The 15,284-nt window shown below is 42.7% G+C and overlaps 1 protein-coding gene across 4 annotated transcripts in view; it reads right to left on the bottom strand.

The window, feature by feature from the left end:
* Window positions 1-973: 973 nt before the first annotated feature.
* LOC139229207 (phosphatidylinositol 4-phosphate 5-kinase type-1 gamma-like) overlaps window positions 974-15,284 on the bottom strand; it is a 123,657-nt gene continuing 109,346 nt past the window's right edge. For 2 of the 4 annotated variants that reach the window (XM_070860863.1, XM_070860864.1), the window contains exons 17-19: window positions 7,511-7,585; window positions 4,480-4,563; window positions 974-1,169 (exon numbers count right to left, since the gene is read on the bottom strand). In XM_070860863.1, coding sequence (XP_070716964.1) covers window positions 1,167-1,169; window positions 4,480-4,563; window positions 7,511-7,585 — 162 coding nt within the window. In that variant the 3' untranslated portion in view covers window positions 974-1,166. The remainder of the gene's footprint in view (window positions 1,170-4,479; window positions 4,564-7,510; window positions 7,586-15,284) is intronic. The other 2 variants (XM_070860865.1, XM_070860866.1) reach the window with 2 other exon arrangements.

The raw sequence follows: 15,284 nt of genomic DNA, 5'->3' as shown, positions 1-15,284 counted from the left end.
CTAGAAGAGTATAGTTTGTTAGGAAAACACACTCAACACATGCACTTCAGAAACATGTATATGTCACAGAAGCAAAGGAGGTGCTCTTCAGAGTTTGGGGCTGAGGTACATTGTTGGGACAGTATAGAGGAAACTTTACTCTGCATCTAATCTATGCTGTACCTGATTCAAGTGCTTGATCAGGCAATGTAGAGCAAGCTTTACTTTGCATCTAACCTGTTCTGTAGCTGACTTGGAGTGCCTGATTCTGATCCTGGGTGTCTGATTTGGGAATGTGTTCCATCCCATAGCACGAACATCCCTCATCTTGATGAGCACACACAAAAAAAATTGCTTAATAGTCATAAAAAGACATGCAGCTTTGGAAGGATGTTTTTATATACACATGGGGTTTCTGATTGATGGTTCAAATCCCCACAATACTGCTCAGCTCGCCCCATGAAAAATAAATAACAGTAAAATGGCTGAGAACTGTATATTCAGCGTCATTGAGGAAAATGTACCTCTGCCATCTGAAGCATGTTCAGTTTAGCATTGTGCTTCCAAGTTTATAGCTACCAGTGTTTCTGTATAATTCAGCTTAGATTCTTAGATTCACAAACATATGGTAGATTAACACTAGAGGGAAAATAACCCCAGCACAAAAGTGCTTGATTGCTCACACATGATTTACACAATTAGAATCACATTGCCAAAAGCTGCACGGATTTTGGATCTTAACAAAAAAAATACACATTCACTATGAGGTTGATCATGGCACTCTGCAATTGATTTGTTAGGACAGAATCTAATCGAACAGGCTTCGGCTGTACATAGACTATACAGCAGTGATTTGTCACTGACAAGCAACGACCACATAGAACCACATGATATGGTTGCTGTGTGAGCAGAGTTGGGCAGAAACATTGTTAACACTAACAAACAAGTTCCCCTGCCCCCCCACCCCCCAGAAGTATCATAGATCCAATTCCCCCATGAACTCTGATCCAGCGGTTTTCTTTGCCCGAGTTTCACATACTGCACGTTGTAACACACAGGGCCCAGCCGCAATGAGCGATGATGTCGTATCACTCTGATCCAACGGAGTGAGGCAGCTTCTGACCAAAATAAGTTGTTCCTCTGGAAGAACTTCCCTCTTCATTCTTCAAAAATGATCTGCATAAGATTTACTGATTAAAAACAAAATACAGAGTTACAAAACTGATCAATTTGTAAGCTAAATATGAGCATGCATTCTTTTGTGTTCACGAGGGTGCTGGCTCTTGGTTCGATAGATACCTGCAGGCCTCCAGTTTCTCACCTTAGTGGCCGTTTGTCATGCCATTCTAGTCATTGAGTGCCAGCAGGCTACAAAATTATAGATGGCCAATGTAAGCGAGACTGATCCTGTCCTATTCCTAGATACACGCACATGCTTATCAACAGCAATCACTGAACAGTAATGGAGAGGAAAACTTGGCTGATTATTCCCCGCCTCAGCTAAAGGGCAGTGGTCAATTTTAGCGCCTCTACCATTGCCTAAATTGGCATCAGCTAACTCAACACTGGCAAAGGATCGAATTTAGGAACATCCTGATACAATTATCTACTAAGCCACTGAGGGAACTTGTACATCATTTTTAGTGTAACTGCATAAAGCAGGTGAAATCATTGCAGCCATTTGTTCAAGAGCAGATGGCTTCATGTCACATTGGCCATTGTGCTAGTTTGGGGCACTAACATTATGAGGTGCAGTTTACTCTCTGAATCTCCACAAGAAATCAGGACTGGACTCATTGCATTGCTCCACCATCAAAACATGAACCCACTGGCAGTGCTAGTTTTAAGTGCAATGGATTATTTAGGACTGCTATTAATAATGTAAAACGGTGTTTCTATTTACTCGTATTGCAAACCAGTTGGTATGATTTGTAGCCACAGCTCTTTCAAAGTAGTTAAACAACAAAAATCCTATTTATAGTACATTTTATGTTCAACGTGAGGGAGGCCAGTGCTGGGAAATGGAACACTTTCGATTTCAGTCACCCACTGCAACATAAAACACACCCAAGGAGATGTAGGACAGACTAGATGCAAATGAAAGCTTCTTCTACACTGCCCAGGTCAAGCACACCCAGGTCATAACTTAGGTGGAGAGTAAACTCCCTCTACTCTCTCCCAATAATGCACCGCAGCCCTCAAATGAAAGAGTGTCCCCTCCTGCACCAGTGCATCATCTTTCCATTTCTCACACTATTTCTGAATGAGTTTATTGGTTAGTAATAAAAATGGGGCCATGCTCACTAGAGTTGAAACTACCCAAACTCATTTCACATAACTCCTATACAGTCTGAGACAAAGGGACTTTCATCACATCAATTTGGGCTAGATTACACCCCACAGATGTCTAAGCTACTGGAACACTCAGTGCACCCTCCTAAATCCCAGTGACAATCAGTCGCTTTAGAAAGGTGATCACTTGACCAAGGTAACTTGGTTGTCCAATTCCACTGTATTTAAGACCTGCTTGGCTTGTGTGGATAATAAAGACTAACAGAGCATGGTAATTACACCAATATATCCATCAGTTAGATACTGCAAAAACAGCCGGACAATAGGCAGTGTACGGCATCACCAATATCAATTTCTCTGCAAACATGTAGATATCATCAATATGTCCAATAAATTAGAGGCCAGTTCAGATTTATTTTGCATCATATTTTTCAAACGTAAGGGACAAAAATTAGTCACCATAGAAGTTTACAGGAAGGAAAAATTGATATATTGGTGGCAAACCCACAGCGATGTACATATTAAACTGGAAACTATAGAATTTCACAAGTAACCAGCCTTAAAATAGCTCTTAAACTGCCAGATTAGTTTATAAATTTGGCAGATGCTGAATATACAGGTTTGTTAAAGTTAGTACAGAAAGAGCACAATTGTGAATGTACTGCAAGTCAATTTTTCAGGCTTTTGTTAACTCTACGGCTTCATGTTGTCCAATGAGATCAAGCGTTGCGGTGAAGGCTGGGAACTTGCGAGCACAAGTATTAAAAATAAGTTTGTAACAAAAATCTTTATAATCTAAATCGAATATTTCAGATCAGGCTACCAAACATTTCCTTTACTCATTACTCCAACACATGCACTAGACAATTCAAAGCTGCATGATCTCAAATTTTCCACCACAAACGAACGGGAGTTCACCTTCAAGTGGTCATAACAGGAGGAAAAAAAAAAGGTCCATCCTGAACATACATGTAGCTCCCACCAGTCAGAATTGGAACAGCACAAGTGATTTACCTGTGTGCTCTGGCTGGAAAATGGTGCCCTGCATTCCAAGACTGGGAATTTATGAGCCTTGAAAACAGTTGCATTAGATTAAATATGTTGAGTTTGTTTTCTGAGGAAAACAAGGGGAGACTTCAAGGTGTTCTAATTGGAGCTTTCAAAATGATGACAAAATTGATCTAAGCAAATGGTTCACTATTGTGAAGGGTTTAAATACCAGTTCTAGATGGCTAGGAGTAAGAAGGAACATTTTCACCCATAGGTAAATTGAGTTGATGTGGACAGTATAAATGGATGGAGGAGGCAATCAGATGCATTTATGGAGAGAAAGAGAGAAGGGATTAAAGTATACGGTAGGAAAGAAGAAGTTTTGGGGGGACCTAATGATCTTTCAGTTCCTAAAAATTCTTATTTTACATTTTTTCTGCAATATTCTATTCACTTTGTCGCTGATTAGAAAATATAGATTGGACAGGAATAGAGGACACTGTAGATATGTACAGAATGGGGACAGTGCAAGTACTGTAGATGCAGAAGCTTCAGCGAACAGATTTCTTTTCACTAAAATCTTGGTCAGCAACTACAGTAACTACAGTCCCAGTTTAAAACTACTGCAACCACTGGTTTGACCTTTCAACGGAATATGATGTGGTGGTGTTATAAATAAAATACCAACAGCATCTTTCTGAATGGAAAATTCTGAAGCTGCAATAACTTTCAGAAGTTTAATACATCTTTTTCATCAGACTCTTAAATAGGAAGCCCTTTTGATTCAAAAATGATTTTTAAAAAGTTGAGATCACAAAGCCTTTGTATATTTTACTATACAATGGCATAGTAAAATATTAAAATATCTCTCAATGTCACCATACCCAAAGCCATGCACCCTGCGTTAGTGCTGAGTTGAATGTTCATTGTATACCAAATGTGACATCAGTACACTTTATCTAGTTGTAAATAGGCACTTAGACAATGACCAAAGGGTAAAAGGATTATTTCAAAGTTCAGCAATGTATCACACAGTGTTGTTTACTTAATAAATATTAGCTTATATAAAGAGAAAGGCAAAAGGAGAATAAGTTAATGAATAAATTGAATACCATTTGCCGTATATATTCGACTCAGTACTAATCCTACATACCACCACACCTACTTAGGTACCTACTCTAAAAGTAAGCTTTTAAAGGAACGGGACATTACACTTACAGTTTCACTCTCGCCGTCTGAAACTGAACGGACGCGAGAGCCATAGTGAAGAGGAGAGTAAATCCAGGCCCTCTCTTCTGCACTCTGAATAACCGGAATCAACAGGAAACATGGGAAGAACAGAAATAATGGAAAGCAACAAAAACAAGAAAGAAGAAAGACAGTAACAGGTGAGAAACAGGTCATATGTTACATGTATATCTAGATAGAGTATGAATACAGCCTGATAGCAGTGAAAACCTTTTTATGGTGCAGTGACTGGCACGTTATTATCCCCATAAAATGTTGAATTCTAGCAAGTGTAAATTTATCTTGAGAAAAAAATGGGTATATTCAGCCTTATTTTGGTACATTAAAATAAAATGGTACAAAACCATTAACATCAAGTCCAGCTTATGTTCAAGTTGAAATTATTATTTCTATCTTTCCTAATCAAGATGATGGAGAGTTACCACTCGTTCAATTCTAGTCTAGTCTACTAATATTAGCTCAATCAATGGAAATCAACAGCACTGCCCAGAAATTTTTCCTTCGAAAGAAAATTACTTACACATAGGAATTGCTAATAGATATTGTCGCAACTCAGGAAAGATTGCTAAATATTTTACATTATTAGTGTTTGACTGCAATACAGTACCTCTTTCTCATATAGCAAGATACATCACGATTGTATCTATTCTTGCACAGAAAGGGGCAATAGTTCACCAAGTTTCTTGTTCGTAGCCGAGGCAAACAGACCAGGAAGATTCCAGACTCAATCCCAAGACTGTGTTCAGTTAGCTGATCTCAGTCATGCTGGCAGGGGAGCTACAACTGGTCTAGGCGTGCCTTGGACTTGGGATGGAGGGGGAAAGAGAATAAATCTTATTCTCATCACTAACTAGTAACTCCTGCTGGGAGGAACGGATTGAGTAAGGGTGAGTGAGGTGAGAGAGTGTCTGAGTGGAAGTGGAGTCAGTGAGCGGGTGAAAGTGCCGTGTGTGTCTACGTGTGTTCAGACGCACACACACGCAACAGAAGAACAGAATCAGCCATTGAGGTCAAATAGCCTGCTGAACCAATGCTCAAACAGCCTGCTGATACTCAAGTGTCAACATTCACATACGAATGGGCACTTGGGGAAGGTTTACTTCTGTGGCAGGATACCCCAGCAAGGTATCATCTTCTGGGGCAAAGGAGGGAAAACTGGAGAAAAAAATGTAAATAAATTGTTGTGCGATAGACTTGATCTTTCCCTTTATGTCCAGGGATGGGTTCCCCTTTATTCAGCAGAGCAAATATTAATGATATCTATAAGAGAAACTGTGCAACTGATTGGCAACATGGCTTCTCAGATATTATAACCCTATATTTCGATAGAATTCACTCTGCTACTGTTGAATGTGAAATATTTGGAGAAATCCTAACGAAACAGAAACCTAATCAAGTCAGAGCTGTGCGTGTAACACCAGTAACTTCATGAATATAAATGAATGAGCATTGTGTCAGGCTTTAATCACAATCTACTTCAACTCCACTGAGATGTAACTAGTCAAGACTTTTTGCTTAGTTTAGCAAATTTAGGGTAACCAGCATTAGCACCAAGCGTTCCTAAGGTCGGTAGAACATGGGAGAAAGAGAGTAAAGCTTCCACGATACGGTCTAATCCAGTGCTCCCAAGTCAGGTACAGCACAGGTTAGATACAAAATAAAGCTTCCTCTACACTGCCCCAACAAGATGCTTCAATCCCAAAATCAGCAAAGAACCCTCTACTGCAAGTGTGACATTTTCCTTTTTTTCCCCAATAACAGCATCCGGTGAGAGAACCAATTTAGTGCCAAATCAGAGAGTGCACTGTTGGCTCACGGAGACTAGCAATTATGTTGAGACTGCCCTAACTCATCTTAACAGAGGACGTTTGTAGCCAGGAGACAGAGACTTTTATTTCATCAATCTGATCAGGTTTCAAACCAAATCTAAATGTTGACAAGGCACTCTACTGAATGTATCACCAATTATTACTTTATATTGTTGAAGTTTTAAATGGATGATAATAGCACCACAGTCTAGAGGAAAGAGAGAAACTGAGGCTATTCTTAAAGCATTTTTTCCAATACCTCTGGGACTGGTGTTCTCTGCTTAATGATAACATGCTCAAAGTGAAAAAAAAATGAACTTTTCATATTGGATATATTGTTCTTCACTTGTAATCTCTAAGAGTACAGGGTATAGCTAACTTTTTCACCTATATATTAGATATATTGTCCATCACTTATAATATCTTTTAAGAATACAATTAATGAGCCCTTTTACCAAAATAAATCCATTTGTGTTAAAACAAAACTCTGTCCATTAAACCGGTTCAGGAAGAGAGTTAGTTCCGGACTCTGAAATTTTTGCTGGTGGCTGTCAAAGAAGTCAACTTCGATTATCTAAATCAAATCGGAATTGATAAGGACGACAATGTCGTAAATAATATAATGCAATGATGACTATGATCTTAAGTATCTTGCCAGAAAAATGCTTGTAGCTGAAATACTGGATTGAGAAATCCAATTACATTTTTCAAGCTGGTTAAGTACTGAATTCAAATCTCATTTCACATTTCAACAATGTTGCACTTTTGTATCTGCTCGTGATTCTATTTATATAACCAAAATAAATGCAGGAAGACAAGAAGAATCGTGCATGTGAAAAACCCTATATGGTATTGTACCAATACGAACTCCTGGGAAAAACTTGCTTCTCTCTTCACCCTACGAGTCCAAGTGGCAGAATTTTGCTAATCTAACTCTATTGACACACAAACTTTAGTCTTGGTGAAGCAGAAACTGCTTTGCTGCAATGGAAATGCACCCCCACATTTCCACACTGCTCTAGGTTTCCATTACCAACTATGGTGGCCTCAAGACGAGGTTAACATTTTTATAAAGATGGTAAGGTAAACGTGGTAAAACTAAAATTTAGAACACACAACTTACTGAGCATAAAACACCAAGGTGATGGAAGACCAACTCGAGGAGGATTTTAAAATAAAAATAATCTACTTACACTCTCATCAGACACTGAAGAGGCTCGGGAATGACTGTGTTGTGGAGAATAAACCCAGTACCTTCCATCCGTAAACTGGATGGTGTGAGAAAAACATGACACAAACAGGAAAGGAGAAAGTGATGGTGAAAAAGAAAGAATTAAAATAATGTAAATGAGGAAAACAAAAAGAAAATCATATGCAAAGTGTTAATGTTAACAAAAAGTAAAGCAAGAAAGCAGTCCTAATTCTGCTCTACCTGACCCCAAAATATCCCAGGTACTGTCTGTAGCTATTAGCCTTCACAAAACTCTGCTCAATTTTTAAAAAATTATTTTCAGGTCTAGGAACTATGGCGTTCTGAGAGAGAACAGTCTGCGTCTCATTCGAATGGGACTCCTTTCTAGGCTTCCTCAAGTATTTGCCAGTCTGGCCTAGTTGTTCCAGGAAGGAGCTGTTTCCTGCATTACACAAAGCTGTTTCTTTAATACTTGGTAAAGATAGGCAGAAACAAGACCAAAGGAGGAATCGAGGCCAAAAAGAGGTCAAGGGTAGTGTGGAAACTGGATCAAGTGGATTGAAAAATGGTAAACAGGTGGAGATGAAAGAAGGAAAGAATTAAGATGGTCTTAAACGATGTCCCCTGCAAAGAAGAGTATACACACTAGGAACAATCAGCTTTTTCTATAAAGAAAAATGTAATCTAGGATAATGAATGGGTTTGCACAAATAATTAATCTCTCTCAGTGGATGTCCAGATACCTAAAACTAGCATCATTGTAAAACTATTAACTAAGTTACATCTTTCCTTCCAGGTTCCAACACAAGATAACTTGCATCTCAATTTTGAAGTGACTAGTTCTGCATTATGGATAGTGTTCAATACAGTAGCACTCCTGTTTATATTGCTGCTAGCTGCACTGGATTATTGTATTACACACATATCTAGGCTGCATTGGATATTTAATCTTGAATCCAGTACCAGTATGTACTGGTGTGCATTAGGTGGCATAGTGGTAGCACTCTTATCTTGGAGTCAGAAGGTTGTGGGTTCAAGACCCACTCCAGATACTTGAGCACAAAATCTAGGCTGACACTCCACTGAAGAATTGAGGAATGCTGCACTGTCAAAGGCGCCATCTTTCAGATGGAACATTAAACCGAGGCCCCATTTGCCCTCTCGGGTGGCTGTAAAAGATTCTACAGCTCTATTTGGATGAAGAGCGAGCGAGTGTTTCAGCGAAGGGGAATTAGCCGCAAAGCCGACTATCCTATGACGCTTACTACAAAAGTGCGTGTGTGAAAGTGAGGTTAAGCCAGAATCTGGCTCAACTGTGATCAGCCTCATGGTTGAACAGCCTGTTAACATTGTTTAGGCCCTTACATGCATGGACATGTGGGTGAGGTACCGGAACCTGTGCAATCCGTAACTCAGCACCATTCAGGGGAGGAGAGAAATAAAACTGGTAGGAAAACAAGGAATAATTAAAACACTGGATTGAATTTCTTTTAACTCCCTAGTTAGACATGAAAAAGACTTGCATTTATATAGTGCCTTTCACAGCCTCAGCTTATCCCAAAGTGCTTTACAGTCAATTAAGTATTTTTGAAGTGTAGTCACTGTTGTAATGTAGGAAACGCGCAGCCAATTTGCACACAGCATGCTATCACAAACAGCAATGTGACAATGACCAGATAATCTGTTTTTGTCATGTTGATTGAGGGTTAAATATTGTCCAGGACACCAGGGATAACTCCCCGCTCTTCTTCGAAATACAGGTTGAACCTCTCTTATCCTTATTAGAGGACACTAACAATATTCCAACAGTGGATAGTCAAGGGGCTATGGGGGGGGGGGAGGAACTTAACACAACCACAATCACTAAGGAGGTGGTACTCAGTAAAATAATAGGACTAAAGGCAGATAAATCCCCTGGACCTGATGGGTTGCAACCTAGGGTCTTAAAGGAAGTAGCGGCAGGGATTGTGGATGCATTGGTTGTAATTTACCAAATTTCCCTGGATTCTGGGGAGGTCCCAGCAGATTGGAAAACTGCAAATGTAACGGCTCTATTTAAAAAAGGAGGCAGACAAAAAGCAGGAAACTATAGACCAGTTAGCCTAATATCTGTGGTTGGGGAAATGTTGGAGTCCATTATTAATGAAGCAGTAGCAGGACATTTGGAAAAGCAAAATTCGGTCAGACATTGTCAGCATGGATTTATGAAGGGGAAGTCATGTTTGACAAATTTGCTGGAATTCTTTGAGGATGTAATGAACAGGGTGCATAAAGGGGAACCAGTGGATGTGGTGTATTTGGACTTCCAGAAGGAATGTGACAAGGTGCCACATAAAAGTTTACTGCACAAGATAAAGGTTCATGGGGTTGGGGGTAATATATTAGCATGGATAGAGGATTGGCTAACAAACAGAAAACAGAGTGGGATAAATAGTTCATTCTCTGGTTGGCAATCAGTAACCAGTGGGGTGCCACAGGGATCAGTGCTAGGACCCCAACTATTTACAATATATATTAACGACTTGGGACCAAGTGTAATGTAGCCAAGTTTGCTGGCGATACAAAGATGGGAGGAAAAGCAATGTGTGAGGAGGACACAAAAAATCTGCAAAAGGATATAGACAGGCTAAGTGAGTGGGCAAAAATTTGGCAGATGGAGTATAATGTTGGAAAGTGAGGGGTCATGCACTTTGGCAGAAAAAAATCAAAGAGCAAGTTATTATTTAAATGAAGAAAGATTGCAAAGTGCTGCAGTACAGCGGGACCTGGGGGTACTTGTGCATGAAACACCAAAGGTTAGTATGCAGGTACAGCAAGTGATCAGGAAGGCCAATGTAATCTTGGCCTTTATTGCAAAGGGGATGGAGTATAAAAGCAGGGAAGTCTTGCTACAGTTGTACAGGGTATTGGTGAGGCCACACCTGGAATACTGCGTGCAGTTTTGGTTTCCATATTTACAAAAGGATATACTTGCTTTGAAGGCAGTTCAGAGAAGGTTCACTAGGTTGATTCCGGAGATGAAGGGGTTGACTTATGAGGAAAGGTTGAGTAGGTTGGGCCTCTACTCATTGGAGTTCAGAAGAATGAGAGGTGTTCTTATCGAAACGTATAAGATTATGAGGGGGCTTGACCAGGTGGATGCAGAGAGGATGTTTCCACTAATGGGGTAGACTCGAACTAGGGGGTATAATCTTAGAATAAGGGGCCGCCCATTTAAAACTGAGATGAGGAGAAATTTCTTCCCTGAGGGTTGTGGATCTGTGGAATTCGTTGCCTCAGAGAGCTGTGGAAGCTAAATACATTGAATACATTTAAGACGGAAATAGACAGTTTCTTAAATAAGGGAATAAGGGGTTATGGAGGGCGGTCAGGGAAGTGGATCCAAGTCCATGATCGGATTAGCCATGATCGTATTAAATGGCGGAGCTGGCTCGAGGGGCCATATGGCCTACTCCTGCTCCTATTTCTTATGTTCTAATGTTTTGTCCGGCACCCTTGGGACGTGGCCTGTGCTGGATGACGGAAGTTCACGCCGACCCTCGACTTACCCGGTCCTGATGACAGCACTCGTGCCCCTGACTGCCTCCGCCACGCTCTGGCTCCGCGCTACTTTACTGAATGCTGCCTCACAAGATGGCGTCCCGACCCCGAAGCTGGACTTGTGCATGCGTTGAGCAGAAGGCTACTGCGCAGCATTTAGTCCCAATTCACTCACTGCTGACAACGACTGCACAGCATTTCGGACCCAGTGACTGTTTGTGGAGGCAGCGGGGGTGGGGGGTGGAGGACCAGAGAGGAGGAAAGTTGTAAAGAACAGAAAGCAGCTGCTGTATTAAACGTCAATGAAGGATAATGCTGACAACGTTGCTGTCAACAACCTGGCCGCGTTCTGCCGGTGCCGGGAATGATGCCGGACAAGGGAGGTTGCCGGATAAAGGACAAGGGAGGCTGCCGGATAAAAGAGTGCTGGTTTTGAGAGGTTCAACTGTAGTGCCATGTGATCTTTTACGTGCACCGAGAGATCAGACGGAGCCTCAGTTTAAGATCTCATCCGAGAGACAGCACCTCCAACAGTACTGCACTGGAATGTTAGTCTAGCTGTTTGTATTCAAGTCTCTGCAGTGGCACTTGAACAGACAACCTTCTGACTCAGAGACCAGAGTGCAACCAACTGAGGAACAGCTGTCACAATATTCAAGAGAACAATTTCTTCTCAAGTCTTTTCATCAGCACTTCCTCCTGAATGTATTTGTATTTAATTTCCAAACTAGTGAAGCATCTGTAAAGATAGTTCTGCAGAATAAATCATCCTTTTTGCTTAAATAGCAAAAAATGATCAGGTTTAATGTTAAAGAAGGTGAACAGTTTTTTGGTGCTGGGAGCCAATATGGGAAAGCAAAATCATCAGTGCACAACAGAGGACAAATCCAGGGTCATTCCTTATACGGCAATATCTGAAGCTTGGTCAGATGATCTGGTGAGGCTCAGCAACCAATGCGTGATTAGGCTGTGTTGCTCCCATACGCCCCCAGGTGAGGTCTTCAACAGTGCCGTGGATAGAGATCTGGGAATAGATCTCTTTCCATGCTTTCAGTTAAGGAGCTTTTACATATGTGTTTGTTCTAAGATCCTGTTATAGGAAAGTAATTTTCACACACCATTCTCTCACTTTTAAATTGCTTTTATGTTGACTAAAACCTGCTTTTAATGGATCTTCCCAGATTCGGGCCTTCGTGAATCATGGCAAGTGGTGTTGCAGCTGACCACACCAGACCTGCATATCCAGAAGGCTGTGCTACGTTTAGTCCGTGTGTAATTTAACGCAACCTTAGATTGGGAGTTGGGAGCCAGTCATGTACAGTTAAGAATTTTAAAAGTTCCCCTTACAATTAATTCCCCTTCCCAAATGTGCAGTGAAGGGGTCGGAGGGTCTAGTAAGGAGGAGGAGGAACTGAGGGAAATCCTTATTAGTCGGGAAATTGTGTTGGGGAAATTGATGGGATTGAAGGCCGATAAATCCCCAGGGCCTGATGGACTGCATCCCAGAGTACTTAAGGAGGTGGCCTTGGAAATAGTAGATCCATTGACAGTCATTTTCCAACATTCCATTGACTCTGGATCAGTTCCTATGGAGTGGAGGGTAGCCAATGTAATCCCACTTTTTAAAAAAGGGGGGGAAGAGAAAAAACAGGGAATTATAGACCGGTCAGCCTGACATCAGTAGTGGATAAAATGATGGAATCAATTATTAAGGATGTCATAGCAGTGCATTTGGAAAGAGGTAATATGATAGGTCCAAGTCAGCATGGATTTGTGAAAGGGAAATCATGCTTGACAAATCTTCTGGAATTTTTTGAGGATGTTTCCAGTAGAGTGGACAAGGGAGAACCAGTTGATGTGGTATATTTGGACTTTCAGAAGGCTTTCGACAAGGTCCCACACAAGAGATTAATGTGCAAAGTTAAAGCACATGGGATTGGGGGTAGTGTGCTGACATGGATTGAGAACTGGTTGTCAGACAGGAAGCAAAGAGTAGGAGTAAATGGGTACTTTTCAGAATGGCAGGCAGTGACTAGTGGGGTACCACAAGGTTCTGTGCTGGGGCCCCAGTTTACATTGTACATTAATGATTTAGACGAGGGGATTAAATGTATCTCCAAATTTGCGGATGACACTAAGTTGGGTGGCAGTGTGAGCTGCGAGGAGGATGCTATGAGGTTGCAGAGCGACTTGGATAGGTTAGGTGAGTGGGCAAATGCATGGCAGATGAAGTATAATGTGGATAAATGTGAGGTTATCCACTTGTGGTGGTAAAAACAGAGAGACAGACTATTATCTGAATGGTGACAGATTAGGAAAAGGGGAGGTGCAAAGAGACCTGGGTGTCATGGTACATCAGTCATTGAAGGTTGGCATGCAGGTACAGCAGGCGATTAAGAAAGCAAATGGCATGTTGGCCTTCATAGCGAGGGGATTTGAGTACAGGGGCAGGGAGGTGTTGCTACAATTGTACAGGGCCTTGGTGAGGCCACACCTGGAGTAATGTGTACAGTTTTGGTCTCCTAACCTGAGGAAGGACATTCTTGCAATTGAGGGAGTGCAGCGAAGGTTCACCAGACTGATTCCCGGGATGGCGGGACTGACCTATCAAGAAAGACTGGATCAACTGGGCTTGTATTCACTGGAGTTCAGAAGAATGAGAGGGGACCTCATAGAAACATTTAAAATTCTGACGGGGTTAGACAGGTTAGATGCAGGAAGAATGTTCCCAATGTTGGGGAAGTCCAGAACCAGGGGACACAGTCTAAGGATAAGGGGGAAGCCATTTAGGACCGAGATGAGGAGGAATTTCTTCACCCAGAGAATGGTGAACCTGTGGAATTCTCTACCACAGAAAGTTGTTGAGGCCAATTCACTAAATATATTCAAAAAGGAGTTAGATGAAGTCCTTACTACTAGGGGGATCAAGGGGTATGGTGAGAAAGCAGGAATGGGGTACTGAAGTTGCATGTTCAGCCATGAACTCATTGAATGGCGGTGCAGGCTAGAAGGGCCGAATGGCCTACTCCTGCACCTATTTTCTATGTTTCTATGAATGTCCACTATTTTCTTTTCCTTCTTATGCAGTAAATATTGTACCTGTTGCGAGACTAATCTCAATGCCTCTAATCATTCTAACAACTGTCCTAACTCCCACCTGCCCCTTCTTGCCAAGATCTTTGAATGTTTCACAATCCAACAACATGTCTACAATTTCTACCACTCCATGCTTAAATCTCTCCAGACTGCCTACTGAGCTGTCCAGACCATCAATCCTTTACACCTTCATCTGTTCAAGTTATCAAGAATACATTTTCTCACTGAAGTGATAATCTGCACGAACATTTGTGTGTTCTTCTGCACATGCATGTGGTCAAACCCATCCCCTTTTTGCGCGTGCGTGCTGGCACCTCGGTCCGGTCGTGTATGCGCAGCACCCCACAGTCCAGCATCGCCCACACTTTGTTCAGCTCGGTGAATCAAGGCCCTGGAGAAAAGGAGAGCGGGAGAGAGAGAGGGGCTTGGTGGGGGGGTGGAGCAGAGCGGGTTGGTGGTGGTGGTGGGGTGGGGAGCAAGAGAAGAGAGAGGGTTGGGGGGGGGGGGGGGAGGGAAGAGAAGAGAGGGGGTTGGGGGGGGAGGAGAAGAGAGGGGGTTGGGGGGGGGGAGGAGAAGAGAGGGGGTTGGGGGGGGGGAGGAGAAGAGAGGGGGTTGGGGGGGGGGGGGAGAGAAAGAAGAGAGGGAGTTGGGGGGGGAAGAGAGAAAGAAGAGAGGGAGTTGGGGGGGGAAGAGAGAAAGAAGAGAGGGGGTTGGGGGGGGGGAGAAAGAAGAGAGGGAGTTTGGGGGGGGGAAGAGAAGAAAGGGAGTTGGGGGGGGTGAAGAGAAGAGAGCGGGTTGGGGGGGGGTGGAGAGAAGAGAGCGGGTTGCGGGGGGGGGGGGGGGGGAGGAAAGAGAAGAGACCGGGTTGGGGGGGGGGGGGGGGGGGAAGAGAAGAGAGCGGGTTGGGGGGGGGGGAAAAGAGAAGAGAGCGGGTTTGGGTGGGGGGGAGAAGAGAAGAGAGCGGGTTGGGGGGGGGGGGAAGAAGAGACGAGAGCGGGTTGGGGGGGGGGAAGAGAAAGAAGAGAGGGGGTTGGGGGGGGGGAGAAAGAAGAGAGGGGGTTGGGGGGGGAGAGAGAGAAGAGAGGGGGTTGGGGGGGGGGAAAGAGAAGAAGGGGTTGGGGGGGGGGGGGGAGAAAGAG

This window comes from Pristiophorus japonicus, chromosome 18, assembly GCF_044704955.1.
Source record: "Pristiophorus japonicus isolate sPriJap1 chromosome 18, sPriJap1.hap1, whole genome shotgun sequence".
Lineage (NCBI taxonomy): Eukaryota > Metazoa > Chordata > Chondrichthyes > Pristiophoridae > Pristiophorus > Pristiophorus japonicus.
The sequence above is the reverse complement of the archived record's forward strand: the minus strand, read 5'-3'. Positions and strand labels throughout refer to the sequence as shown.